At 33.8% G+C, this 27483-nt stretch overlaps 1 protein-coding gene and 1 long non-coding RNA gene across 2 annotated transcripts; one reads left to right on the top strand and one right to left on the bottom strand.

Annotated features, from left to right (window-relative positions):
• Window positions 1–2282: 2282 nt before the first annotated feature.
• LOC101268650 (uncharacterized) lies at window positions 2283–4653 on the bottom strand. Its single transcript, XM_004234250.1, has 3 exons — window positions 4421–4653; window positions 3642–3880; window positions 2283–2461 (listed from the first exon to the last, which is right to left on the bottom strand). Exons 1-3 carry the CDS (start codon window positions 4651–4653, stop codon window positions 2283–2285), a joined length of 651 nt encoding a protein of 216 aa, XP_004234298.1.
• Window positions 4654–8610: 3957 nt separating this feature from the next.
• On the top strand, window positions 8611–12951 carry LOC112941074 (uncharacterized). Its single transcript, XR_011219992.1, has 2 exons — window positions 8611–9126; window positions 10532–12951. It is a non-coding gene; the product is annotated as an uncharacterized lncRNA (long non-coding RNA).
• The last annotated feature ends 14532 nt before the right edge of the window (window positions 12952–27483 follow it).

Raw genomic sequence — 27483 nt, 5'->3', positions numbered from 1 at the left:
TTGAAAGCTATAAATTTTGCAAATTTCCCTACTTAGTTCCAAAAATGATTATTCTTGGTTTCTTAGCTTAGTCCTAGTTAATTCAAGTTACAAGATGTCACAATATCTCCCACTTGGGAAGATTCGTCCTCGAATGAGAATTCTTTCACTAAGCTAAGGGTAGTAACATCATTTCAACACTCAACAAACAAAAGCAAGTAATAGCATGCTTATGCGTAGCCTTATAAATTTCAAAGAAGAGAGTTTTATACCTTGATTTGCAGTTTCTCCGGATTCAAAAAGATGTGGATATCTCTTCTTCATGTCATCCTAAGCTTCCCAAGTCGCTTCTTCAACGAATTGGTTCCTTCAAAGGACCTAAGCAGCTTCCTACAACCTTAACTTACGAACTTTATGATCCAAAATTTGAAATGGAATTTCTTCATATGATAATTTATCCTTACTCCCCAAATTCTCTGTTGGAATTATCAATGAAGGATCTCCCAATCACTTCTTCAACATGGAAATATGAAACACCGGATGAACTAGTGCTAACTCTTGGGTTAACTCCAACTCATAAGCCATATTTTCCACTCTCTTGGAGATTTTATAAGGTCCAATATACCGGGGACTAAGTTCCCCTTATTACCAAACCCCATAACTCCTTCCTTGGGTGAAACGTTAAGATACACCCAATCATTTACCTCAAATTCTAAAGGTCTTCTCCTAACATTTGTATAGAACTTTTTGCGACTCTGTGCCGTCATTAACCTTTTTTGGATCACTTTCACCTTCTCCATAGCTTGGTTAACTATATGGTGTCTGTCAACCATGCTTCGCCAACTTCGAACCACCCAATAGGAGATCAACATCTTCTCCATAAAGAGCTTCATATGGAGCCATTTAGATGCTCGAATGGTAACTATTGTTATAAGTGAACTCAATAAGAGGTATATGATCATCCAAATTTCACTTGATGTAGATCACACAAGATATCAAAAATTTTTCGAAGGTTTGGATAGTACGCTTTGCTTGTCCATCTATCTGAGGAGGAAAAGCAGTACACAAATTCACTTTGAACCCTAAACTTTTTGGAAAGATTTCCAGAACTGAGCAGTATATTTTGCTCCTCTATATGAAATAATGGAGATCGGAACTTCATGAAGTCTTACAACTTCTTGAAGGTATAACTTAGAATATTTCTTAGCAGAATAAGTAGTCTTTACTGGCAAGAAATGGGCTGACTTTGTCACTCCATCGACAATTATCCAAATAGAATCGTGTTGCCTTCGAGACCTTGGAAATCCTATGATGAAGTCCATATTAATCATCTCCAACTTCTATTCCATAATTTCTTTATTATGAGCTAAACCTCAAGGCATTTGGTGCTCTACCATTACTTGTTGGCAATTTGGGCACTTGACAACAAACTCAAAAAAATCTTTCTTCATGCCTTCCCACTAATATACCTCTCTCAAATAGCGGGACATCTTGGTGGAACACGGATGAATGAAATATCTGGAGCTATAAGCCTTCTCCAAGATCCTCTCTTGGAGTCCATCCATCTTAGTTACACATAATCTGCATTGGTACTTTAGCACACCATCTTCCTCTTGTTCAAAAGTCAATACTCTTTGGTTATGGACATTATCCTTTAAATCAAGAAAAATAGGGTCTTGGTTTTGCTACTCTTTCACTTCTGTCACTAATGATGACTCAGCCCCATTGGTCACTACTATGACTCCTTTTGTGGAATCCAGGAGTGTGACTACCAAACCTGCGAGTCTGTGCACACCTTTAGCTAACTTCTCTTTTCTTCTTCAATATGGGAAATACTTCCCATGAACAAACTACTTAAGGCATCAACAACCACATTAGCCTTACCTGGGTGGTAAAAACACTCATATCATAATCCTTTTGTAATTCCACCTACCTTCTTTGTCTGAGGTTAAGTTCATTCTGAGTGAACACATATTGGAGGCTCTTGTGATTAGTGAATACATCAACATGAACACCATATAAGTAGTAACACCATATCTTTGAAGCAAAAACACTACTGCAACCAATTCTAAGTCATGAGTTTGATAATTCTGCTGATGAATCTTTAACTGTCTGGAAGAATAAGCTATAACCTTGTTATTCTGCATCAACACACAACCCAATCCAACTCTCGATGCATCACAATACACCAAAAAACCTTGAGTACCCTCTAGTAAGGCCAAAACTGGTGCGGTAGTCAATCTCTTTTTCAATCCCTGAAAGCTTTTATCACTAGCTTTAGACCATTGAATCCTGACTGTTTTCTAAGTTAACTTGGTCATACGATATGATATAGATGAGAATACTTCAACAAATCTCCAATAATAGCCTGCCACACCCAAGAAACTCTTTATATCTGTTGGAGATATGTGTCTAGGCAAACTATGAACTGCTTCAATCTTCTGATTGTCAACTTTTATCCCTTCACCAGAAACAATGTGATCTAAGAATACCACAGACTTAAGACAAAACTCACACTTGGAGAACATGAAATATATCTATTTATCTCTCAAAGTCTGAAGAGCAATCCTTAGGTGACTAGCATGATCTTCTCCATTCCATGCATAAATCAGTATCTTATACACGAAGACGATGACAAACTGATCTAAATAAGGTTTGAAGACTCTGTTTATAAGATCCATGAACATTGGAGGTGCATTTGTCAAACCAAAGTACATAACCAAAAATTCTTAGTGCCCATACCTTATTTTAAAAGTTGTCTTTGGAATATCACATTCCCTTACTTTCAACTTATGATAGCCTTATATGAGGTCAATCTTGGAAAAGCAAGAAGCACACTGAAGTTGATCGAAGAGATCATCTATCCTTGGGAAGGATATTTATTATTGACGGTATATTCAATTGTAGGTAGTAAATACACATCCTAGGGGACCCATCCTTTTTCCTAACAAACAAGACTGAAGCGCCCCAATGAGACACTTGGTCGAATGAAGACTTTATCTAAAAAATCCTTTATTTGTTATCTTAGATCTTTTAACTCTGTTGGTTCCATTATGTATTGCTCAATAGAGATAGGAATAGTATATGGGATAATGTCTATGCTAAAGTTTCTCTCTCTTTCGGGAGGGACTCCGAGAAGATTATCAGGAAAGACTTCTGGAAACTCACTGACTATAGGCACTGACTGAAGGGAAGGTACCTCTAAACTTGCGTCATTAACTCAGACTAAGCTATAGATACACCCCTTAGAAATTAACTTCCTTGCTTTAAGATACAAAATGAAACAACCCTTAGTCACTGTTGAACTACTAGTCCACTCTATGACTAGCTCATTAGGAATCTAAAACTTGACAACTCATGTTTTGCAATCTATTGATGCATAACATGCATGGATCCGTTTCGGACCTAGAATGACATCAAAATCCAGCATGTCTAACTCTATTAAATCAGCCATGGTGCTCTTGTGATTGATTGAAATAGGAAAATCATGATAAATTCTTTCCACCAGAACAAACTCCCCAACAGGTGTAGGAACACAAAAAGGTTCACAAAGTTTTTCGAAAAGAATATCAAACTGATTTGAAACATAAGGGTTTACAAAAGATAAAATTATTTTGGGTCTATCAAAGCATAAACATAAAAATCAAAGACTTTGATCATACCCGTGACAACATGTGGAGAGTTGTCTTGTTGTTGGCGATGATTGAGAGAATACAAGCGATTTGTTCCTCTACTAGTACCAGAAGTAGCTCTCCTAGGTGCAGCCCCGTCTGGTGGAGCAGCTGCTGAAGAATGAGCTCTATTTCCTAAATTTCCACCACCTTGCTTATTCTTGGGGAACTCTCTCCTGAAGTGACCCTCTTTACTACACTTGAAACAACCTGTCTGGCCATTACGACATCTACAAGGGCGGGTTCTATCACATTTATCATATGCAAAAATTCTACTACCTCCTTTTACCAAACTACCTTGGGGTTGCGCTGGTCTAGCATTGAAGTGATGTGAATTCTTTCCATTATACTCACCTCCGTTTCTGGGCGTAGGTGCACTAAAAGATGATGGGGCATGCCCCTTTGATATTTGAAATTGTGGTTGACTTGAGCTGTCTTTCTTCTGCTCAATCTTATTCCCAGTCTTTGCTTTCTTGTTTTTGTATTATTCTAGGTCCCTCAGCTTCTCCTCTTCAACTTTTTGCACATAGACCATAATCCTGGATATGTCCATATCACTAATCCACATTGTAGCCCTAACTTTTTTGCCTGAAGCACTACCTAATGCGGTAACAAACAAGCTCATTCTGCTCCTCATGTCCTTCACCATTTCCAGGGCATGGTGAGAATGTTGAGTGAACTTTAACCCATACTTATGAACAATCATAAATTCCTATTTCAAAGTGAGGAACTCCCATATTTTTGCTTCCTTCAATTCTCGGGGAAAGAACCTCCCTAAGAAGGCTTCTTCTAAACAAGCCCAACTTGGATGTGGTGTACCCTCAACTCTCCCATCCATCCATTGATCAAACAAGGTTCTAGTCACACACTTTAGTTGATATGCGGCTAATTCAACCTTCTCAGTATCAACCACATGCATTACCTCAAACACTTTCTTCAACTCTTCCACAAAGTTTTCCGGATCCTCAGTAGTGCTTGAACCAATGAAACTAGGAGGATTCATTCTCAAGAATTCATAAACACTCGAGGTGTCAACGCCTTGTCATCGAGCTTCTGTTGCCCGACTTGATTGGTTACTACATGACTTAATCTGGACAGATTCCCGAAATTAGTCATTTGTAACCTCTCCTTGGGGTTGCACATCCGGTGCATTTGTACCACATTTTCCTCAACTTTTATATGGGCTGGTCGACCTCTGACTTCTCATTGTGGAGGAATGTTAAATCTTAAAATACGTGTAAGCACAAATTAGAGAGAGAGAGTTTTATCGATAAACTCTATTTTAAGAAAAGAATATGAAATAAGTGAAACATTCTTAAATGTTGTAGCCTCCTAATCAAAGATGTGGTGTGCTTCAATACCGATGACTAATTCCCTAGAACTCTTGAACTCTATGTTGTGATACCAAGTTTGTCACGCACCAAGCCTACACCCTGACGATACTGGCACTCGAAGACCATTTTTGCCCCCTAAGAGAACCCTTGAACTGAAATTCTTAACTCTGCGAAAGACTTACTCATCTCAGACACATAATTTAAAGAATCATTTTAAGATGACTTAAATATACAAAGTATAAAATAAATGAGACTTAAACTAAACTACGACCTTGTCTATGAAGCCTCTAAACTGACGGAGATGGATGTGGTACAACCCCCATAACATACTAAAACTAAACTACTAAAGTAAATGAAATAGATGTCATCCGGAATGCAATGAGGATCATCACTGACACTGGAGCTCAATTTGGATTAATGAATCGCTGCATACTGATCCTGGTTACCTACATCTGCATCATGATATGATATATATATATATATATATATATATATATATAACATTATTTGTATATGAATGTAATACAATTTATGTGGGAGTTTCTCTAACCGACAACTGCCACTATGAGCCTAAGTGGTGATACAACATCTTTCCCACAATGCCAGAACTATCGTATTCCTTTCCATCGGTACAAGACCTTACTTAGATTAGTAGTTCCACTAGATAAACTTACGTGATCATATAAAAAGTATGATCCATCATTCCCATGATGGCGTCATTGCTACATGGAGACTTGATTTAACATGAACTATTTTCCCTATATCGCGGCTCAATACTACTCCCAAAACATACTTTAGCTCATACTTTTAATAAAACTTCCTTCCTTTTGGTCTAGATAATTTACTGAACCCTTTAGCTTTTGAAAAGCTCCTTTTTGGAATCAATGTTCCCCTTTTAGTTCGAAACTCTTTTGGAACTCTTTGTTTCGTTTTAACTTAAATGTGAAACATTTATAAACCCTTAGGGAATACTTAGTCCCCTTATAGCTTTTGAGAAATGAGCTCAACTCTTTTCTCCTTGCTCGACTTGTAACTTGAGCCTTAAGTAATATATAAAATTAATGTTTAAGACTCTTTCAAGACTTTAAGAACTCACTTTGACTTGCTTCGTAGCTTTTAAACTTGACTCATAACTTCTTTAACTTTGATCTTGGCTTCCCTTGATTGATTTATGGATTCAAGGTTTCGGTTTGAGTTCCTTGGGTGATTTCTAGTTATTTCGATATCATTTAATGTAGTTAGAATCATTGGAAGATGTTAATGTACATTGGAAAGACATAAAAGGGTAAACTACAAAAACTAGATGAAAAATTCCAAATTGGGCGTACTGGTGGCACGCCACGCCAAACTCAGTTGAGTAAGGCCTAGTTTGGGTGCATAGGCGGCACACCACGCTAGCCCTGGTTGACTTAGGCCAATTTCATACTGCAGGCCCGCCGCGCCTGCCCCTACCTTAGTGCGTCGAATGAATTTTTCAACTCTTTTCCATCTCCAAACTCTGAAAAACTTCCCAGTTCTTTCACTATACGTGGGCAACCCTTAGTACTAACAAAGATACTGAATTCACCATAAAATAAGTCGAATAAACAATAATCAAACCAACAATGGCAGTCAACAATCCAATCAACGTGAAATCAAATTTTTTTTAAGATATTAATTTCTAACATGAAATAGCCTATAAATTTGTTGAATTGAATAGCTTGGTGTGAGAGCTAAGTAACCCCATACAAAAGATACACATACCTTAAAGGTATCACCCCGGACGAAATCCACGCAACGTTTCTTGGTGTTTTTGCTTCTTCTTCTCCTTTCTCCTCTTTTCTCGTCTTCTTTTTCATTCTTCTCCCAAACCCTAAGCGTTCTAGGTTTTTCCAAAACTTATTTCGGATTCGGTTTTACCCCTAATATAACCTTAAAATTAATTCGGAAATACTATGGTGAAAAGATAACTTTGTCCTTAGTAAATTCCGGATTTAATTTTCGTCAACTCCACAACCCAATTTCCAGAAGGCATATCTCCCTCATACAACCTCAGATTTCGCAAACTTAGCGGCGTTGGAAAGATCTTCGCAAGGGATTTCCAATAATATAAAGAACTCATCCAATCTCCTCTTGATATTGAAGTTATGACCATTTGAAAATGATTAAAGTCACTTTTGAAAGATGAATTTTTTCAAGATTTCCCTACTTATTTCAAAAAATGAGTGTTCTTGGTTTCATAGATTAGTCCTAGTTAATTTAACTTACGAAATGTTACATAATTTTATTTTCAAGTGCATCCTACAACTCTTTCAAAGTTGTTATTACACTATACAACTTATATAAATCATCCTCTAAAGCATTTACATAGGAAGTTTGCTTGTTTCCATGCTTCAATAATCGTGAACCTTTCTCTGTCTGACATATTAGTAGTAGGCAATGGATTTTCTTCGTTGGTAAATATCTGTAGACCAAGAGTGATAATCTAGAAAAAGACCCATTGTTGCCATACTTTGAAACACATCAGATAATATTCCTAGTTTCTCTATTGTTGGTACAACAATTCGGGTTGGTGCAGCAACAACGACCATCAGATTATTATTTGCCATTTAGGAATTTGTAACAGAAAAAAATTGATATAGATGGCTCAGTAAGAAATAACTTAAACTGTAAAATTATTACAAGTATAAAACCATGAAGGTTTTATATTCGCCAGAAACACAAATTATACAAAAACAAATAATTTCCTTAAGATTCATAGCAATTTTTGTTTAAATAATTTTGCAGATTCTAGCAAACTTTGCCGAAACATGAAGTTACCAAAATTTGATAAACCATTTAAGAACAGAATAATAGAAGAACAAAAATTAATTCACAAACTTAAATTTGTAACCCATACCAGAATCTGGAAAAACAGAACAAGATGAAGATCAAGCCCACTTAATGCACAGTGTCTCCTTAAGGAAATCATTCCCCTCTCGTATCTAAGGTTTAATTTTTGAATATGTCCTCACAAGATAGAATGATCTTAATCAGTAGTGTATTGATATCCAAAACATTGGTGTCAGCGAATCACTCAACGAGAGTTGTTGACACCCAATTTTAACCAATCTTTAACCATTTTTAGGAATTCTATTAGAGTAAATACACATTTTAAAATTTATTATAAGTTTCAAATTTTAGTCGATTTTACATAAATTTTTTATATTTGAGTATGTTTGCTTTACAAAATTATCGTAGATATTATTAAAAAATTAAAATAAATGCGAAATGATTATGTTATTCAAATGTTCATAAATTTAAGTAACTTTAATTATAAGATATATTATTATATTGGTAGTATTTTAATTTGATGGAATTCCTATATATTTCCTCTAAATCCTTTAAATTATAGCCTATTTTGTTCTAATTCATTCTAATTCTAGCCTATTCAATTTCAATTTCATTCCAATTATAATCATTCAATCATTTCAATTCTAGCCAATGTAATTTCAATTTTGGCCAATTTTTAAATCAAAATTAGAAAACCCCACCCATCTAGTAATCCTAACCATTGATCTCTTTATTTAATCTTGGCCCTCCATCTATTTTGAAATCAACGATTGGGGCAAAATCTCCCAGTTTATAAACTAATTGAAGACAAAAAGACCAAAACCTAAATTAATTCACTGATCATCTTCCTCTTCATCTTTCCAAAGCGCCACCCTGCCCCCTTTACTTCTTTTACGGTGAAGCAACATGCCACTGGTTGACGACAATCGACAGTGGGCACTCTTTTCCGCTTGTCCTCTCGTTATTATCTTCCCCTCTCACCCTCTCTCCATCCCTCTTTTTCTAGCTACTATAGGCGGCGAAAGACAAGAACACCAAGGACCACTGACGAGCCTCAATCACTGGAAGCAGCGCACAACGAAGGACAGAAGTAGCGGTGGTCAGCGCTGCCTCGACTCCTCTCTCTCTCAGAGGTCAGTGAAGCACCTCCGTCCATCTCTTCCTCCCCTCTCTAATTCCCCTTCGCTCCCTCTCTTTTCCTGTCTTCTCTGGCGAAAACTAGCAACTCTAGTGCTCAGACAAGGAGTAGTGACAATGTATGAGCAACACCTGCTAGAAATGGCTCCAACCAGAAAGACCCTCATGTCTCCATTCTTTCTTTCTTCGGCAAGGTTCGAGTTTGAATACGGATCTCAATAGATCCGTCCAAGTAAACTTTAATTTAAATTTTATTTTAGTTGAATCTTTGGCTGTTATGAGATTAATATGTCTGAGATATTATCGTTTATATGTTCGATTTGATCTCATTTCACTAGTATTGCACTTTACCCAGTAATTGGTGCGATGTCGTGTTTCCATGCTTGGTATCTCAGATTGTACACATGTTTTGCCTTGATTCCTGTTTAGTTTGGTCAACAAAATGCCAATATAGATCTTGATTTTGATATAATATCATCAAGTCTCTGTCTCATGCATAAATTAGTCTTAATAATACATAATTGGTCATTCTTGCTAATTGTCTTTCTGAATAATTTGTGCTCATACATGTGAATGGAGTCATAGATGAAACTTGTTTGATTTTAGTTTTAATGTATTGATGACATGAATAAGTTTATTTGTAATTAATTAGTTCATCATCCTATGGTAATTTTGACATATTAATCGTTTAATATTATACAATTTAGGCAACATTATATATATATATATATATATATATATATATATATATATATATATATATATATGACTAAATCTGAATGTAATTCCCTCTATGTCTAATTTAATTCATTGAATCAATTAAGTGTCTAAAATTATTCTTTCCTTGTTCATTTTACATGTTGTATTACGGTAAACTAAATTTGCCTACCTTAATTAAACTTGACTGATTACTTACTTTTCTATATTTGGTAAAAAATAATTTTAATTTTTCTCTTTATTATTTAAAGAAAAATAATATTAATCTTCCTAATTTTTATATTACTTTTTTATATTCTAATAAAATATTTTCATAAATTTGATATTCCTCTCCTCGTAACTAAGGAAAATAGTATATTACTTGATTTCTTTGAAATTTTTCTTTCTCTTATATGTTTCCCTCTCTTTGCTATATAAAATAGGACCCTCCCTTCTTTGCTCATTCACTTACACATCTTGATATTGACTCACTTTTTCTCAAAAAAATAGTTCTCTCATTGCTCATTTCTCTCCAAATGAAGAAGATTTTGGGAAAACTTTGAGCATTATTTCTAGATGTGTTGTTGTTTTGGATTGAAATCTTACTAAATACGTCATTGCCGATAAACTTTTTGCATAATTAATTAGCCCTCTTCATTAGTTTAAATTTGGTTTCGCATAATTTTGAATGTTGTTTTGTGTTGGAAAATGAAACATCAAAGAATCATGTAAGTTAGCTTCATTATCATTTCCCTCTATGTGTGATAATATATCTATGATTATTTTTTTATCTATTTCGTTGTGTTGTTTATATATGTATGAAAGTAATTGGGTGTTACGAATATATTGATGTTACAATTATTTTTCCATTATATATGTGTGTTACATTATCCGTTCTAGCAGGTTTTGAACTTAAAGTTCAAGATGTTGAAGAGTTGCCTAGAAGAAAATTTTGGATGAAGCTATTTATTTTAAATGCTGTATATTTTTCATTTTTTCTTTTTTTTTGCTTGTAATATTTGTACCACCCTCCACGTCTAGTGTGTGTGTATATATATATATATATATATATATATATATATATATATATATATAGATAGATAGATATATATATGAAATGAATTTGGGAACCGTCTAAGGGGAGAGGAATTGCGTGCTTATTGTCGTATATTTCGAAACTTATTCATTTAGGGATCATGTCTATAGAATTTAAATAATAAGGATAAATATCATGAGCATTTGACTTAACTAATAACATCAAGGTTAAGTAAAATTTTAAATTCTTGCATGTTCCAACAACTTAAGCTTGTTCGTTCATTAATCAAGTTCTATTTAATCCAAAATTGCTAATAAAATTACCATGCCTATAATTATTGAGAAACCATGTTCATAACTTGATCACATTATTAACTTATCGTGAATATGTCTTAAATTTCGTATAATCTTGATCTCTTAAAATCTTGTCTTCCATGTTAATTTTTTGTTAATTGATTAATAATGAATTAGTCACCATTCTGTGATTTTCTGAATAATATTATTTTTCAGCGTGCTTATTAATTTTATATAGTAATTAAATTTTTTATAGGTTACCTGGTTAGATGTTAATAATTCTTTTATGTCAATAACTTTTTAGCATGTCTTATCACGTAGTATTCATGCCTAAGGATTAAAAATACTTTATATGCCATTTGCAGTTAGAAAATCATGTCTATAGGTGTCGTTATAATGTTTTGACTTTTCGAACACCTAGAAATCCTATTTATAGGCTTTGAATAATTTTCAGTAATTGAAATAAAATTTGTTGTGCACATTTTCTACCACTTTTGAAAAAATAAATCAACTAATATTACTGCTATGACTAATAACAAGATTTACCACTTAAAGTAATTTCTGGACTATTAATCGAATATGCTATTGTTATTTAAAATAATAATAAAAATAAATATCATATCCTACATTTATATTTCATAGTGATAATCTTTTCATAATTTATTGTCTACATTAATGGTGAGGAAGGCAATATTGGTGAGGAAGGTCAATATGCTATTTACTTAGTTACTTATCGCAAGATTGGTCATCAAATTCAAGAATTTTGAGTTGACTCCAACACTTGAGGAAATCAGCGGATTTATTGACCTTCCTCACCAATATTGCCAAATGATCATACCAGATAGGCAATTACAAAAGAAGCTCTTGAAAAGTCTAGGGATGAGGTGTAATTTGAATCTATATTATCTAGATTCTCGATGTATTTCGATGGAATTTTAGTACTCATGCTTTTGTGAAAAAATTGGCATAAAAATTTCAATGCAGAGTTTGGTTGTTCTATTTATAGTGGCAGTAATATCTTCTAAGAGCTTTCGTCATCGCACTATTGGGCTCCTTAGTCTTTCCTATGAAAGAAAGAAAAATTAGTACTAATCTAGGTTATGTGGTGTAAATGTTAGCTCAAGGGGGACCAAATTCTTGGAAGACTATAGTGCCTGTGATTTTTGTAAATATAATAAGGGCTTTGATTGCATGTGCTAATGGTAAAAGATATTTTGAAGGAGCAATTATGGGCCACTGAACATTTTTATAAGCGAGATAACTTGTTAGACATCTTGAGTTACATGGGAAATACAATATTCTGTCATTCCATGGGGATGAAGCATTTTCTTGCTCATGTGGGAACTGAAGATTAATTCATGTACCTAAGAGAGCTTTTTGGAGATCAAATTCGATGAAATTAGCAGTGATTGTGTCTTGGTCATGTCATGGTTATGGGTCATGAGCTATATTTAATCGAGCTTATTGGACTTATAGGGCTCCAACTATACGTATCTCTTCAAGTCCTCCGAAGTTTCGGAAAAGTCCAAATGATACCCTTACATTCACATATGGGACAATAGGGGTATAAATTTGGACCCAAAACTACAGACATCGATGCCATAAGATAGGAAGGAGTAATGTCTATCGATGTCCAAACACAATGACCCTGTTGCACGTCTGAGTATTATGTATGGATCGTGGAAGATTTTGAGCAGAGGGACTTAAGTGAAGGATCCCTTCCCAGATTTGGTGATGAAATGGAAAGAAGATGGGCCCATAATCTTCTAATCAATGACTATGACATGAACTTGGAAATGAAAGAGTAAATTGCACCAAACATTGGAGACCAGCATGATTGAGGTTTTTTTTTTAAATGTTGTTTCCCATATGTTATCCCTATCCCTTTAGATTATTTCTGGTTTTAGTTTGGTTTGATGTAATAATCGTTTTATTATTTCTCTAACTGTTAACTCCAATTGTCAAAAGAGACTCGAATTAATTATTGTGCATCACTTATTTGTCGTCTTATGCCTACCTTTAATTCAATGAGGTCCCATGCAATTATGGCATTTATTTCAAACAATGTGTTGTTATTATTATATTATCCTAATCCCCTAAAATCATTTTCTATTGATCCTATTTTTTTCCCCATCCTAAGGTTGATATTTCCTTCATTCTAGCACATACACGGTCAAAAGGGACCCCCCTTCTCCTCCTTCTTAAAGAGCAAGTTGCAAACACAATGGTAAAATAGTTGACGACAACACCACTAATGAAAGGTTAGAAAGTTCTAAGGGAGGACAACTTCCAAGTGATATTTTTATAAGACTTGAGCGCAAGATTTTTGATTTGGAAGAAGAGGTAGCACATATGCGCGATTTGGCAAAGTTGTCTTTCTCTCTCGGAAACCAGTTTTAAGAAAATATAGACAATCCTCGTCAAACAAACTAAAAAACCATGCCAAACAATCCTCCAACCAATATATCCCGAACTGAATCCACTCATCCAAATATCTTCCCACTAATTCATCCTCAAAATACCCAAATGTCTTTTCACCATTACTACCAGCAAACCAAGTCAAACCTTCCGGAAACAACTCCTAATGCAAACCCTTCACATACTCTTGGAAATAACAACCTCAATCCGATATATGTAGAAACCTCTCTTGTAGCCCATGACCTCCATGAATTAGAGTCCTACCAGAAGGACATTCTGATAAAAACTTTTACCGTGAGATTAGATATCTAGTCCAACACGGTGCAATTAGATAGATATACCAATAGGGTGCAACATGTGGAATGAAGCAAGAGGTTAGGAGGAGTGAGCTACAAGAATTTGTACATGCACCCTGATGTAGAATTACCTGAAGGATACAAGCTTCAAAAGTTTGAGATGTTTAATGGCATTGAGGGTCCCAAATCCCACCAACGAATGTACTATGTCAAAGTCTTACGGGTGGGGAGAGATGAGAATGTACTCACGAAATGATTAATGAGGAGTCTCTCTGGGAGTCCCTACCATGGTATTTTAAGCAAGACCCTCGGAAATGGGTTGAGTGGGTGGACATGACAACAAACTTCATGAACATGTTTTGTATATATGTAGAAAATGCACCTGACTGGTTCTACATTCAAAACTTGAAGAAGAAACCTAAAGAATCCTTCAGAGATTACGCCATAAGATGGAGGTCTGAGGCGGCTAGGGTCGGACCTCTCGTGCAGGAATCCCAAATGAAAGACTACTTCATCCGCGCCCAAGAGCCATAATTTTATAACAGGATGATGCTAGTTAAATGATAAAATTAGGTGAAAGAATAGAGGAAGGCATAAAAAATAGGACTATCATCAACCTCAAGGCCTTGCAGGCCACTAACAAAGCTCTGCAATCCGGCAAAATAGAAGAAATCAAAAGAAAATAGGTTATATCATAGCCTTGCATGCTTAACTAATAAATTAATGTTTATTGTTTGATATTATGTTATGACATATCTAGCATGTCAAAATTAATAAATAATAAAGTGATCTTATTTTCTACTTGTAACCGCCACATAAATTGCTTGGGATATGGACGAGACCCACATTTGTGGACCTCAAGATTTTCTTTACACCTTCCCCTCGAGGTAATATAAACCCTTACCTGATCTCTGGTTCGTTGACCTTAGCTATATTTGTTTAAGTTAAATAGCTGCCCTAAATTGCCTTAATTCGTTAGGTGAGATAGCTGCCCCAACGCACCTTAATTCGTTAGGTGACAACTCTTCAAAACCCAAAAATTCCAAAAGAGTTTTTAAGTCGTGCATCAAAACCCTTTTTGAGAAAACATGGGGTGCAACAACAGTAAAGTTCACTGAGAAACTTTTGCACAGAAGAAGAAGAAATCAATTTTTTTTGTTCGTAAAATATTTGAAGAATAACATGTATTTATAGGCAAGAGGAAGTGGTTCCGAAAGATTGCAACCCTTCAAGAATCCAGACGACCTCTCATGAAAGTTTGCCACATTTCAAACGATTATGGTTGTTCCTAAAAGTTGCAACATTTCTAAACAGTCATTTACAACAGAAAACGGTAAGGAATTTAAATAAAATGGGTCGCGTAGATTTGAGTTTGTTCAGAACATTTCAGTTAATTAACTAAATAATTAAAATATTTTTGGAAATTTTATCTGATTTAATTAATTAAATAAGTTGTTAAAAAATACTTTGTTCAAAAAAAATAATTTTTGGATCGTTCATTTTCCAATGCCGAAGTCGAGTTGAGCAGAGCGAGTGACGACTACGACGGAGCAAGGGGGGTCCCTCTTTACAATCTTCTTTACAATTAATAGAAGTATTTGTATAATTAAACTCTTCTATTTTTATTTCAACCACCGATGAAGGAGAAATGCTTTTATTAAAACATGAGAGGACTTTTCAAGTTCCCAACTTTCTAGGTTCCTCTGTTTTCATCTTACCTCCGTTTCCCATTAACTCTTTCTATATACCCAACAATCCCCACATGAATTGGGAATGATTATATCATAAGGAATGCACGGACGAGTGTGTACTTTACAAGAAAGGATCAATTACATTTGGATAAGTAGGTCTTTCTTTGGAATTTTCGTAGTGAACATATATCAGATATACTTGGTCAATCAGTAGATGCGACATATTTGAACCGTCGAGCTTTGGTGTATACCTAAGAAACCATATGTCACACGATTAATCTTTTACTTTTTATGATTCTTACGTTGTGTTCATTTCAGCAATGAACACATCCTGGTTTCATGAGTGGGTAGAGAATAGACTTTTGACATAAAATGCTGTTTGAAGCAGCTGACACTTCACACTTACAAAGGTAATTACTATTCGTGTCATCTCGTAGATACATTATTTGGTAAAATCTGTAAAACATTGCAAATCATCAAAATCATTAATCTTTATTAACTCATTAACAAGCCTTAAAGTCTTAATATTGTTTGTGAAGATTGTCTTGATCATGAGAATGAATTTAGTTGATTGACAATATTGAAGCATTAGTCATACCTTAGTTTTTCTCCTTGAATATAGATCTTGAGATCTCCAGTCGGCTAGATAGAGTAATGTCATGCTGACTTGTCCTAAGACATTAAACCATCCCCTTAGATAATATTTCAACTACCTCTCTCACTGGTCATGTCGTTAGTGGATCTGACACATTATCGCTTGACTTCACATAGTCAATTGTGATAATTTCACTAGAGAGAAGTTGTCTTACGGTATTATGTATCCATTGTGTATGACGAGACTTCCCATTATACATAACGCTCTCTTCCCTACCTATTGATGTTTGAATATGGCAATGTATGCAAATAGGTTTCATAAGTTTGGTCCCAGATGGAATATCCTCTAGGAAATTCCGGATCTATTCAGCTCTTCACCAATCTTATCTAAAGTAAAAAATTTGGATTACATTATGGAATGAGAGATACATGTCTATTTGGATGATTTCCAATAGACTTCTCCTCCACTATGTGTAAACACATAACCACTTGTGGATTTTACTTCATTTACCAAGTGATCTAATTTGCATCACTATATTCTTCAATCACAGCTGTATATTTATCATGATGCAAAGCATAGTGTTGTGTATATTTCATATACCCCAAAACACGTTTTAGTGTCATCTAATGAGTTTGATTTTGATTAGTAGTGAACTGAACCTATTTGCATATAACACGTATTATATCTGGTCGTGTACAATTCATAATATACATCAAACTTCCAAACACTCTAGCATAATCCAGTTGAGAGTTACTTTCACCTTCATTATAATAAAATATAAAGCTTAAGTCAATAGGAGTTTTGACAACATTGAAATTCAAGTATTTGAACTTATCCAATACTCTTTCTATATAATGAGATTAAGATAATGCTAGTCTCTCATGAGTTTTTAGAAGCATGATTGCTAAGATCAAATCATCAACTCCTAAGTCCTTCATATGGAACTTGTCTGACAACATACACTTAGTAGCATTTATATCATCAATATCATAACTCATTATTAACATGTCATCAACATACACACAAACAATACCTTTATGATTCTAAAAGTTTTTAATATAAACACACTTATCACATTCGTTAATTTTGAATGAATTTTTCAACATTGTTTGGTCAAATTTAGCATGCCATTGTTTCGATTCTTTCTTGATCCCTTAAAGTGTTCTCACAAGTCTGCACACTTTCTCTTATTTACCAGGAACTACAAACCTTTTAGGTTGTTCTGTGTAAACCTTTTAGGTTATACTGTGTAAACCTTTTAGGTTGTTCTGTGTAAATTTCTTCCTGGAGAAAGAATTTACATGGAACAACCTAAAAGGTTTGTAGTTTCTAGTAAGGAAGAGAAAGTGTGCAAACTTGTGAAGTCTTTTTATGGGCTCAAGCAAGCACCAAAACAATAGCAAGCTAAATTTGACCAAACAAAGTTGGCAAATGGATTCAAGATTAACAAATGTGATAAGTGTTCTAACATTAAGAACATTCTGAACCATGAAGTCATTTTCCTATCTCTATGGTGATGACATGTCAATAATGATTAAAGAAATTGACGATATAAATTTCACTAAGTGTATGTTGTCCAGCAATTTCTACATGGATGACTTAAGAGTTGCTGATTTGATCTTAAGGATCAGGATTCTAAAATCTCCTCAAGGACCAGCATTATCTCAATCCCATTATATTGAGAGAGTATTCGATAAGTTCAAATACTTGAATTTCAGTGTTGTCAAAACTCCTATTGACTTAAGCATTATATTTCAAAAGAATGAAGGTGAAAGTCACTCTCAATTGAAATATGCAGAGTGTTGGAAATTCTAATGTATATTATGAATTGTACGCGACAAGATATAATATATGCTATTAGAAAAATGAGTCGGTTCACTAGTAATCCAAATAAAATTCACTAAATGGCAATGAAACATGTGTTAGGTTATATGAAACATACACAAAATTATGCTATGCATTATAATAAATATCAGGTCGTGATTGAAGGACATAGTGATGCAAATTGGTTGACTGGGTCAAATGAAGTAAAATCCATAAGTGATTATGTGTTACACCTGGTGGAGGAGTTGTCTCTTGGTTATGTCCAAATAGTGATGTTTCGTTTGCTGCACAATGGACTCACTTTATTGCTTTAGATAAGGCTAGTGAAGAGCTGAGCTGCTTTGAAATTTCCTTGAGGATATTCCATTTTGTCGCAAACTTATGGGACCTATTTGCAAACATTGCGATAGTCCGTGGTGAGGACTTGGTCCAACCCCTTCTCTGTTATAGGGCAGTAAGACTTCCTTACGTAATGTTGTTGTTGATTACTTCTTTAATAAGGCAGCACGTAAGCTAGAACAGTAGATAGATGAGTTGAAAAAGTTGAGCAAAAAATAGGATTAAGAAATGTGTTTGATGAGAAAAAATCAAGAAATGCTAGTTTCAGAATTATCATGGTTGAGACAAATTATTTTGAAATATGCTCCTACTAAAATATGTCAGTCTCAATAGAATGGAAGAACTACTAGATAGAGTTACACAAAAGGAAGACATAAAAGAAAAGAAATAGTAAAGGAATTTAGATAAAATTATCATGGATATTATAAAATTTTCGGTGGTTCTCAGAAGATCGAACAGGGAAAGTCTATTTAGGGTAGTGTAAGTTGTTTTATTTATTCATAAACATATAATCCCTCCATTTCACTTGTTCAAAATCGGTTAATAATCATGTATGAACATCGTATAAGTGTAGATCTGTCCAATCTAAATGGAACTCAATCACCAATATGTGTATCTGTTATAGGGAGATCTATTCTCTTTCTGTATAATTCTTACTTGTAGTGATCCAATTAAGTTCAACACTAATTTTAGTTAATGTTTTTTAACTAGACCAGAATTATAGAGAAAAATGAGAAATCAGATGGATTGATTGTCATCAGCATACTATCTGCCATGATCTGATCTGCCATAGTTTGATAAGAGAAAAAGAAATAATGGTTCAATCTCTTTGTTTGACTGTTATTAAATAAATTCTCTCTTTTTTCTCATAACTTGACAACATTCTTAGTTTTCATATTATTCATACTTTTTTTACTGCTACAAGAAAGGATAGTGGATGATAGTTTACTTTAGGGTCTCTTTTGTATATGACAGAAGATGTTTCTTGGAAAATAAGTTGATTCTATCTTATTTCTCATATTTTGTTGATAAGTAAAAAATGTTTCTAATTGTGTTTGGTTGGTTAATAATGAAATATTTTCAAGAAAAATATGTTTTTTTCTAGTATATAAAATACTTTTAGAAAAATAATTTCTGACCCAAAAATAAACTTTAATAACCAATTTTTGACCCAAACCTTTCACCTGGACTAGGAAAAATTCCTTATGACCGATGTAGAATAAGACTTGAGACCTGACCCCAATGCCCAACTTGAGACTCATCATTTGAACAAGGGTACGATCCATGACTTGACCTTTACTTCCAATTTGACACCTCTCATTCGAACTGGGACACGGACCCGATAGCCGATTTGAGATCTTACCAAGACACCCGACTTGGGACTTGACCGTAAAATCCTGACTCCATACCTTTCAGACTGGATCCAATGTTCTCTTTGACCCTGATATCGATGATTGATCCATGATTTGATCTAAAAGCTCAACCCAAAACTGAACCAAACTAGGGATCCAACAACCAGACACGGACCTGACATTCAAGCTTATACCTGAATTTAAATCATGACTCCAACCCAAAACCTAATGTGGGATCTAATTTCTGAACTAGGACCTGACTCAAGACTCAACTTTTGAATTGAGACCCGACTTCCAAACTAGGATTCGATCCTTACACCTAATGTAGGACCCAACTATTAGATCTGGATTTGACCAATCTTGAAATGGGACCCAACTCTGACTTTTTATATAGGACCCAACCATAAATCCTACCTTAGGACCTATTCTTGATCCCACCATGGGAATCAACTTCCTAATGGAGACACAATATAAAAAAAAACAACCTTCAGACTAGGATCCTGATGTACCGTGAATTTACAATGTTTTTGATACGTTATATTTGAAGTTGTGCATAAATCTTAGGCATTTTGTTATTAGATGTGATGGTTTATTGATTCATTTTTTCCACTAAATAGGTTTTGGAGCAGCTGTGTCTAAGTGTTTTAAAACAACACCAAAGGGGTAACAGAAAAGCCGCACCTATGAGCCATCGTCCTTTCACGACCCGTAGATGGATGCCATGGGTGAAGATTCAAAGAAAACGTGAGAAGTGTTTAATTACAAAGGCTATTGACAGGTCATGATTCGTATAATGGACCATTGATGAAGAGTCGTCGATGACTTCAAAAAAGATGAGTTACATTACTTTAAAAAATAAATGCATAGTTCGGACTATGCTTACACTTATGACAATATGGTATACCCATTGCTAGCGTCCATAGGAATTTCATCGAACTGCTAAGCAACGGTAGAACCTACGGGCTGTTGTTCCATCGATAGACCGTGGTGGCCAGCCGTAGACGACATAACCCAAATCGCAATTTCCTAAACTTCTTTTTCCTAGTTGTTATAGAATTTGTTTTAAATAAATATGTTATCGTTTTTATTTTTTGGATTGCTAGAATTTTTTTGAGACTTTGATTTTGGCTTTGAGAATCATTTTTGCGAACACTTTCAACATTTAATTCATAAAGTTTTGTTTATTCAATTTTCTTTTGTTCTTCAATTCAAGATTTTGAATTTCATAAATCTAATAGTGTACTCCTGATTTATATTTCAAACCCTAATATAAATTTTGATAATTCGAGAATGAATAATTAAATCCCAAAATAGGGTTTTATAGTTATGTAATTCTAATGTAATGTTTATGAATGTATTGTTAATCCCTTCGTTTTGAATGCTTTTTAATTATGCGCAACATTAGAACTCGCTTCATCCTACTTGCCCAAACAAGGAAGTAATAAATGAGGAACAATTTAAACAGTGGAAATTTAGCATCCGCTATCTAATATCCTGACGCACCTACCACTTGGGCTAATATGGGGTCAATGGTAAGGGTTAGTAAAACATACACCCATAGACCGATCAAGTTGTGTGGTAAAATTCTCTACTTGGATGATCAATCGCATATGAGATACCTAAATTACTGACTTTGCATGTTGACACTAGGATAGAGTTACTATTATTAGTAATATTGCGTTAAGATTTTGTGGGGAATATGTATGCCCTAGTTTCATCTCATATTGATATTACAAACGGTGAATTGTTCTTAATTGTCACTACAAATCAATCAACAATTATTTGTTTAAAAATCCCCCATTTTGACAGAAGTACTTTGACTAAAAGTATAAAAAATTATAAATTACCCTAAGTCTACACCATATTCGTCGCAAGATCGATCCTAACCTTAAGTTTAGTTCTTTATTTGACAACAACCGCTTATGCTTTTTTAGAGAGGTGTAATTTGGGTGAATCAAATTTTGGCACCGTTGCGGGGGAATAAGACTTTTAGATTAGACTAATTTTTCTATTTAACTTTAATCACTTCTTTCATTATTTACATTTTGTTATGTTTTTGTTTTCTACAGGTTTTATCTCCATTGTATATCAAGTACACGAGTCAAGGCAATCCTCTAACTCTTTACGATCATGAATTAAGAAGAACTTTGAGAAGATTTATAGGAAGAGATCTTAAATCTTCAGGTACTTGATGATAAAACCCGAGCAGTTCAACGAGATTTAGATGGATTGCAACCTCTTGGAGTCGTTGAAGTGCATAAACATGTTTAGAAAATGCGCGAATTTAAAATGTCGAAGAAGTGCAAATCATCTAGCACTGGGTGTCTATGAAGACCACAGGGTTGATTATAATGTTGTGTGGTCAACTGGTGCTATATTTCTTCTTCCACTACCTCCTAGACATCTGTTGTGGTGACTAGTTGTTTGATGTAATTGTTTACATCTAAAGGGTTATTTGCTGGTTACCTTCAACTATCAATATGCTCACCTAAGCAAACTGAAGAGTGTGTGTATAGTAGTATGGGGAAACCCAATTTAGTAATGGGTGTGATCGTCTTAAAGGTGTTTCTCCGTTGACAGGTGATCCTACTATTGGCTGTCTGAATTTCCATATAAGTCAATCACTACTTGGGATGAGTAACACTGGGTATTTATACAGAAGTATTTACTGGTGTCCAAGAAGTTAAATTCAAGGGAAACTCAATAACATTGTAGAATTGCATTGTGAGTCGGTAAGTAGCTATTGGGATAGATTTACTAGGTTTATGAGAAATCTGCCTAACCACCACATAGATGAAGACACTGAACAAGTATTTTTACAAAGGGCAGGATGATAATAGGTAAGTTGTGCTAGATACTATTACTAGAGGATCTTATCGAGAAATCATATTTTAAGAGATTGCCAAAAAACATAAGAAGATCTCTAAGAATAATGAGGCGTGGAGTTTTAAAAAGTCAAATACCATAAGGAATCCGTTTGCTATACAAGCCACACCAAATAAGTCTAATGATGATATTCATGAGGAAATGACCCAATTGAGGATTTAAGTTGTCTTGGTGTTGAAACATGTGAATGAAAGTGTGGAGAAAGTTAATGCAATGAACTACCAGGATAGATCACCGATGTTGATGAGTACATTTATGAGGAGGACACAAATATTGTTAATGACTAGACATGGTAATTCCAGATCAACACCCAAGAATCGAATTGGATAATTGGTGCCAAGGTTAAGGAAATAAAGGTCGAACTTTTAGTAAATATAATAATAAAGGGAACTATGTTAGTGATGGGAACTTTAATCATGAAAACAACTATAACCAGAATGAAAATGGCAGCGGGAATGAAAAGAGAGAATTCTATGTTTCACCTTAGAACATGGATACTAATTATTATTAAATATATGACATCTTCTAGTGTCTACACTATAAGTCAAATAAGTTTTATGCATATCAAGATGCATCATTCTACTTTTCACTTCATAAATATTTTTGCGTCATCATGCTTTAATAGACCATATAACTCATATACTCATAATCCTTTACAATATTTTAATATATTGTATCAATGATTTTATCAATGAGATATCAATTTGTATCGGTTCATAATACAGCATAACTTATTAAAATCTTATCACTTCATTATTTAATGGCACCTAGCCCTCTCATAAGGATTCATGAAGTGTTATGGCGTAGACTCTTCAAGAGAATATAACCTCCTCATTATGATCATTTTAATCATTCCTCTCTTTTTCAAGGAATAATATAATTAGAACTGATTAGTCTATCATACTTCATGCATGTCGTAGACTTTGATCTTAAAGGATATTCAATAGTATCATTTGCAAATCCTGGTTGCTTATTATCTCTCCCTTATGTTAGACAAACTAAAATATATCTCAATCTATTTTGGTGAATATATCTTAATGCATCATGGTATGTTTATCAATCATATATTGCACATAAGAATTATCAAATGAAAAATATTTAGTCATTGGTCATAAATCAATTAAGAGAAAAATTTATCATAATTTATTAGTTTGGTCCATACAATCTTTACTATGCAATATATCATATTTCATACCATGAAGTTTTGTGCTTATTAGAAATGACTAAGTATTTATCTGAGGCATTTAATATGACATCAACTTGGATATTTATTAATATTATTATGTTGAATTGTTTTGATTACATATTTTAAAAGTTGTGCTCTTAACTCAATTATTTGCACAAACAATTTTACGAATGTCAAAATGTAGGTTGACAATAAATGCACATTTAATTATCTTATAGATTCATTTATTTATCTAATCACATGATAGGTGAACATGTCGAAATTCACCTTTTATACTTTTCAAGCTTTAGAAATATAGTCCCAACATTAGCTGATCCAATAAACTTATCTCGAGAACATGCAACACAAAAGATTCTTGAAAATATTTTAGTTCTTTAGTATATGTCTTATGAGTAAACTCCAAGTTTACCATGACATGTGCACATTTTCTTTTAGTAAATTTATTATTTACAATTATGTCAGTAAAATTTTGATTTACTACACTGAAAATAATTTTCAAATTTATTTCTTCTAAATCACTTCACCTTTTCTGAAGGTGAGTTGTGATATCATCACAATAAAATGAATATCCGTATTGGTAAACTTTACTTTAAACTATCACATCCACTTTGGTATTAAGTTTATTCATTCAATGTAAGAACCACTACTTTTTCTCTATTCTTGCATAATATATGTGACATAGTATGACATGATTATATGAGGTGTATATGAATTTTTTACATACATTGGAGATTAAGATTGAAAATAGGTGGAAATATCAAGGAACTAAACTAAATCTATATGTCAAAAAGGGCCCTTCAAACAAAGTTCATGATTAATGAAATGGCTCAGGTAGAAATTCGCCTGTTTGAAAGGTTTAAATTTCCCAATACCTTGTGGATAAGCTTATGAGTTTAAACCATGATACAAATATTTTTTTATGAGGAATTATAATAGAACAATGTTAAATTTTTATCTCAGTAAAATTGGTGAAATTATTGTCGACAAAAGTTATCAAAATTTCTCGAATAATACTTTCTTAACATTGGGCCAAATGTCTTGGATGTTTTCAACCAATATATAAAGATTTAGAAGGCCTATCACTAACGAAATCAAAGGCCTATGATTCTAGTTTGCAATGCACAAAACCCTACCCAACCAACATCGGAGTAAAGAGTTATAAGGGTTTTACCGTGGACTGTCTGGATAGAATCCGGGTTGGGTCAATGAAAGTGGTATGTCGGCTTACTCAACGTTTTTAGACAAAAACATTTCCTTTTTCTCCCTAACCATAATAAAGTTTAGGATATTGTTCTAATTTATTTCTTGCATGATGAAGGTTAGTTTTTGACAATTTCTACCATTAAAGGTTATCCCCGTACGTAGAAACGTATGGCAATCATTTTCCCCTTCTATTAGTGAGTTTGAAGATAGTTTTTGAAGATATTTTTTTTAAATAATTAGTGTTTATTCAAGTTTCGCACTTAAGTAACTAAGGTAATCATCTTTGGTTTCTTTTATGATTTTTTTTAATGAAGTTACGGATGTTTCATCAAGTCTTGGCCATTTGGAAAATCTGACGATTTAAGATAAATTATGAAAGCTTTATAGGTGTGTACCAACTTTGTATATATAATGTTTGCGAATTTCATGAGAGAAGGAACAACTTTATTAAAGAAGTTATTACCCTTAGAGCGTTCATTGGAACGATATGTTAAGTCTAAGCTACGTCCCTCATTTTATCATCACTCTTGGAAAATTCTTAAAATGCCGAATGTGATATTTTGTTATTCTCTTGCTAGAATGACCTTCAGTGAAAGGCATTGGGATATCAGCTGATTATTTTCATGATTATATTAATTTGATATTCTACTCGTTTTGATAAATAGAGTTTTCAGAATCTACATGACATTTTATCATTTTCCATGATTATATGTTGCATGTATGATTTTTTATTATTCTTTGGTTGACGTGACTTAAAATATCACGGGAGGCGCTTATTTAACCAGACCTCTTTCCCCACTAAATTTATTATGAAAAATCTTAAAAGTAACTCACGAACTTCAAAAAATAGATAATATAACTTAAATATTTAAACTATTGGAAAACTTAGTTTTTGATAATACTTCTTTATGAATTATCTAGGAACCAAGTTAGGAACTAAGTAAATCACTTGAAAAGGTTAGGTTATCTTTCTAAAATTCAAGTTAGATTTTCAAGCTTATTTGGAAGAACATATGAGGTTCCATGAGATGGTTACATATTATATTAAGGTTATTATGGGGGTTATGAGAACACGACTACAAACGAGCTAAGATTGGAAACACGACAAAAGTAACTTATAGGTGTTATAAATCCATGACATTACATGCCATGCATTCTACTCCTGAGCTATAACCGGGAGGTATGAGTCTTATTGCCTATATTTTGTATGTATGAGACACAAATTACCACAAGTTGGTGAATATGATGTCGGTTTACTACCGAAAGACACCACTATTGCTAGCACTTTGTTAGGTTTGTAATGCATTTGTATTTCTCTATCTCTCTCTCTCAAATCCCAAAACTCAAATCATCTTCCTTCTTTCTACTTTCTCTCTCCCCAAAGAAGATGCCATAGAAGACCAAGGTAAAAGGTCTTAGGGCTGAATGGATTTCACTTTCTCTTCATCAAGCTTCAGGGATTAACAAGGTATGTGTACTCTTCACCTTTGGGATTCCTTTCCCCAAAGTATTCTTACAAATCGATTTCCAAAAGTTGATAAAAACATTGGTTTCATTCCTAATCCGAAATTGATCTTTCAAATTGTATTGTTCTTTTTTTCTTGTGATAATTATGGACATAATGTGATTGATTATTGGTTAATTAGGGTTGTTGTTCATGTTATACCTAGTTTCATAGAAGATATCATGAATTAACTTTATTTTTTTAACCCTAGACTATAAATTGATATTGAATTGAATACTGATGATGCAAGTTACTAAGTTCTTATGTTAATTACTATTGTATGATGTTATTAAGTCAATTATTCGATGAATATGATTGGTTAATAGTAATACCATGGAAGAAGGCGAGTGAAGGTAAATTGGTAAGACCTATGATCTTGAAATCTTACTTCAATTGTGATAGATTGTACTTGATGTTGATGTTCAATTAAAGTATTGCTTGTGATTAGATTAAATAGGTGATGGTATGATGAATGTATTGAAATGTTTTGATTATACGGATAGTGAGATTATGAATAAGGTTTAATGATAAGGTTGATTTGAATCATTTATGTGCCTTACTATGACATGATGATGATTATGTCTTAATCTCACACATAATGGTTAAATTGAAAGGAAGTTCTCATGCAATTACAATTGAGCTAATTATTATGAATATCCAAGGTTTCCTATGACCTATTCAAAGCTATGATGATTAATAAATATTGAAAGACGTTTCAAAAAGGGCTTTAGTTTAGCACCGATTGAACTAGTTATGAGAGGTGTCCCTTCCCAATGTGGAAAGGTAAGTTCACAATGATTCTCATGATTTACTGATTACAATGCAATTGTGTACAAAGAGGGTCTCAAGTATGTCTCCTAGTTCTTGAACTATGTTGCCCCAATAGGAATACTAGCTAGTGGATCCACCTAGAATGCCATGTTTATGTTTTTGTACTACCTTGGTAAGTATTCCACCTTCTTTTGGTGTAGGGTTTCATGACACCAAATTCCACATTTAGCTCATGTGGTCAATGTTGATTAAGGATATTGTTCCCAAAAGTAAAATGAAGTAATGAAGTGAACACTAAATGGGGTGACTTAAGGGGTTCAACATAGTCTATGTAGGGGTATGAGACTCTATCTATACATTGCACTAGTTGACCTTGATGGAAGTCCTAGGAGGTTTTCTTGTGTCCTTATAAAGTAGATGATACGCATATGTTGGCTTTACATGTTGATGACCTATTTGTT

This window comes from Solanum lycopersicum, chromosome 3 (assembly GCF_036512215.1).
Source record: "Solanum lycopersicum chromosome 3, SLM_r2.1".
Classification (NCBI taxonomy): Eukaryota; Viridiplantae; Streptophyta; class Magnoliopsida; order Solanales; family Solanaceae; genus Solanum; species Solanum lycopersicum.
The sequence above is the reverse complement of the archived record's forward strand: the minus strand, read 5'-3'. Positions and strand labels throughout refer to the sequence as shown.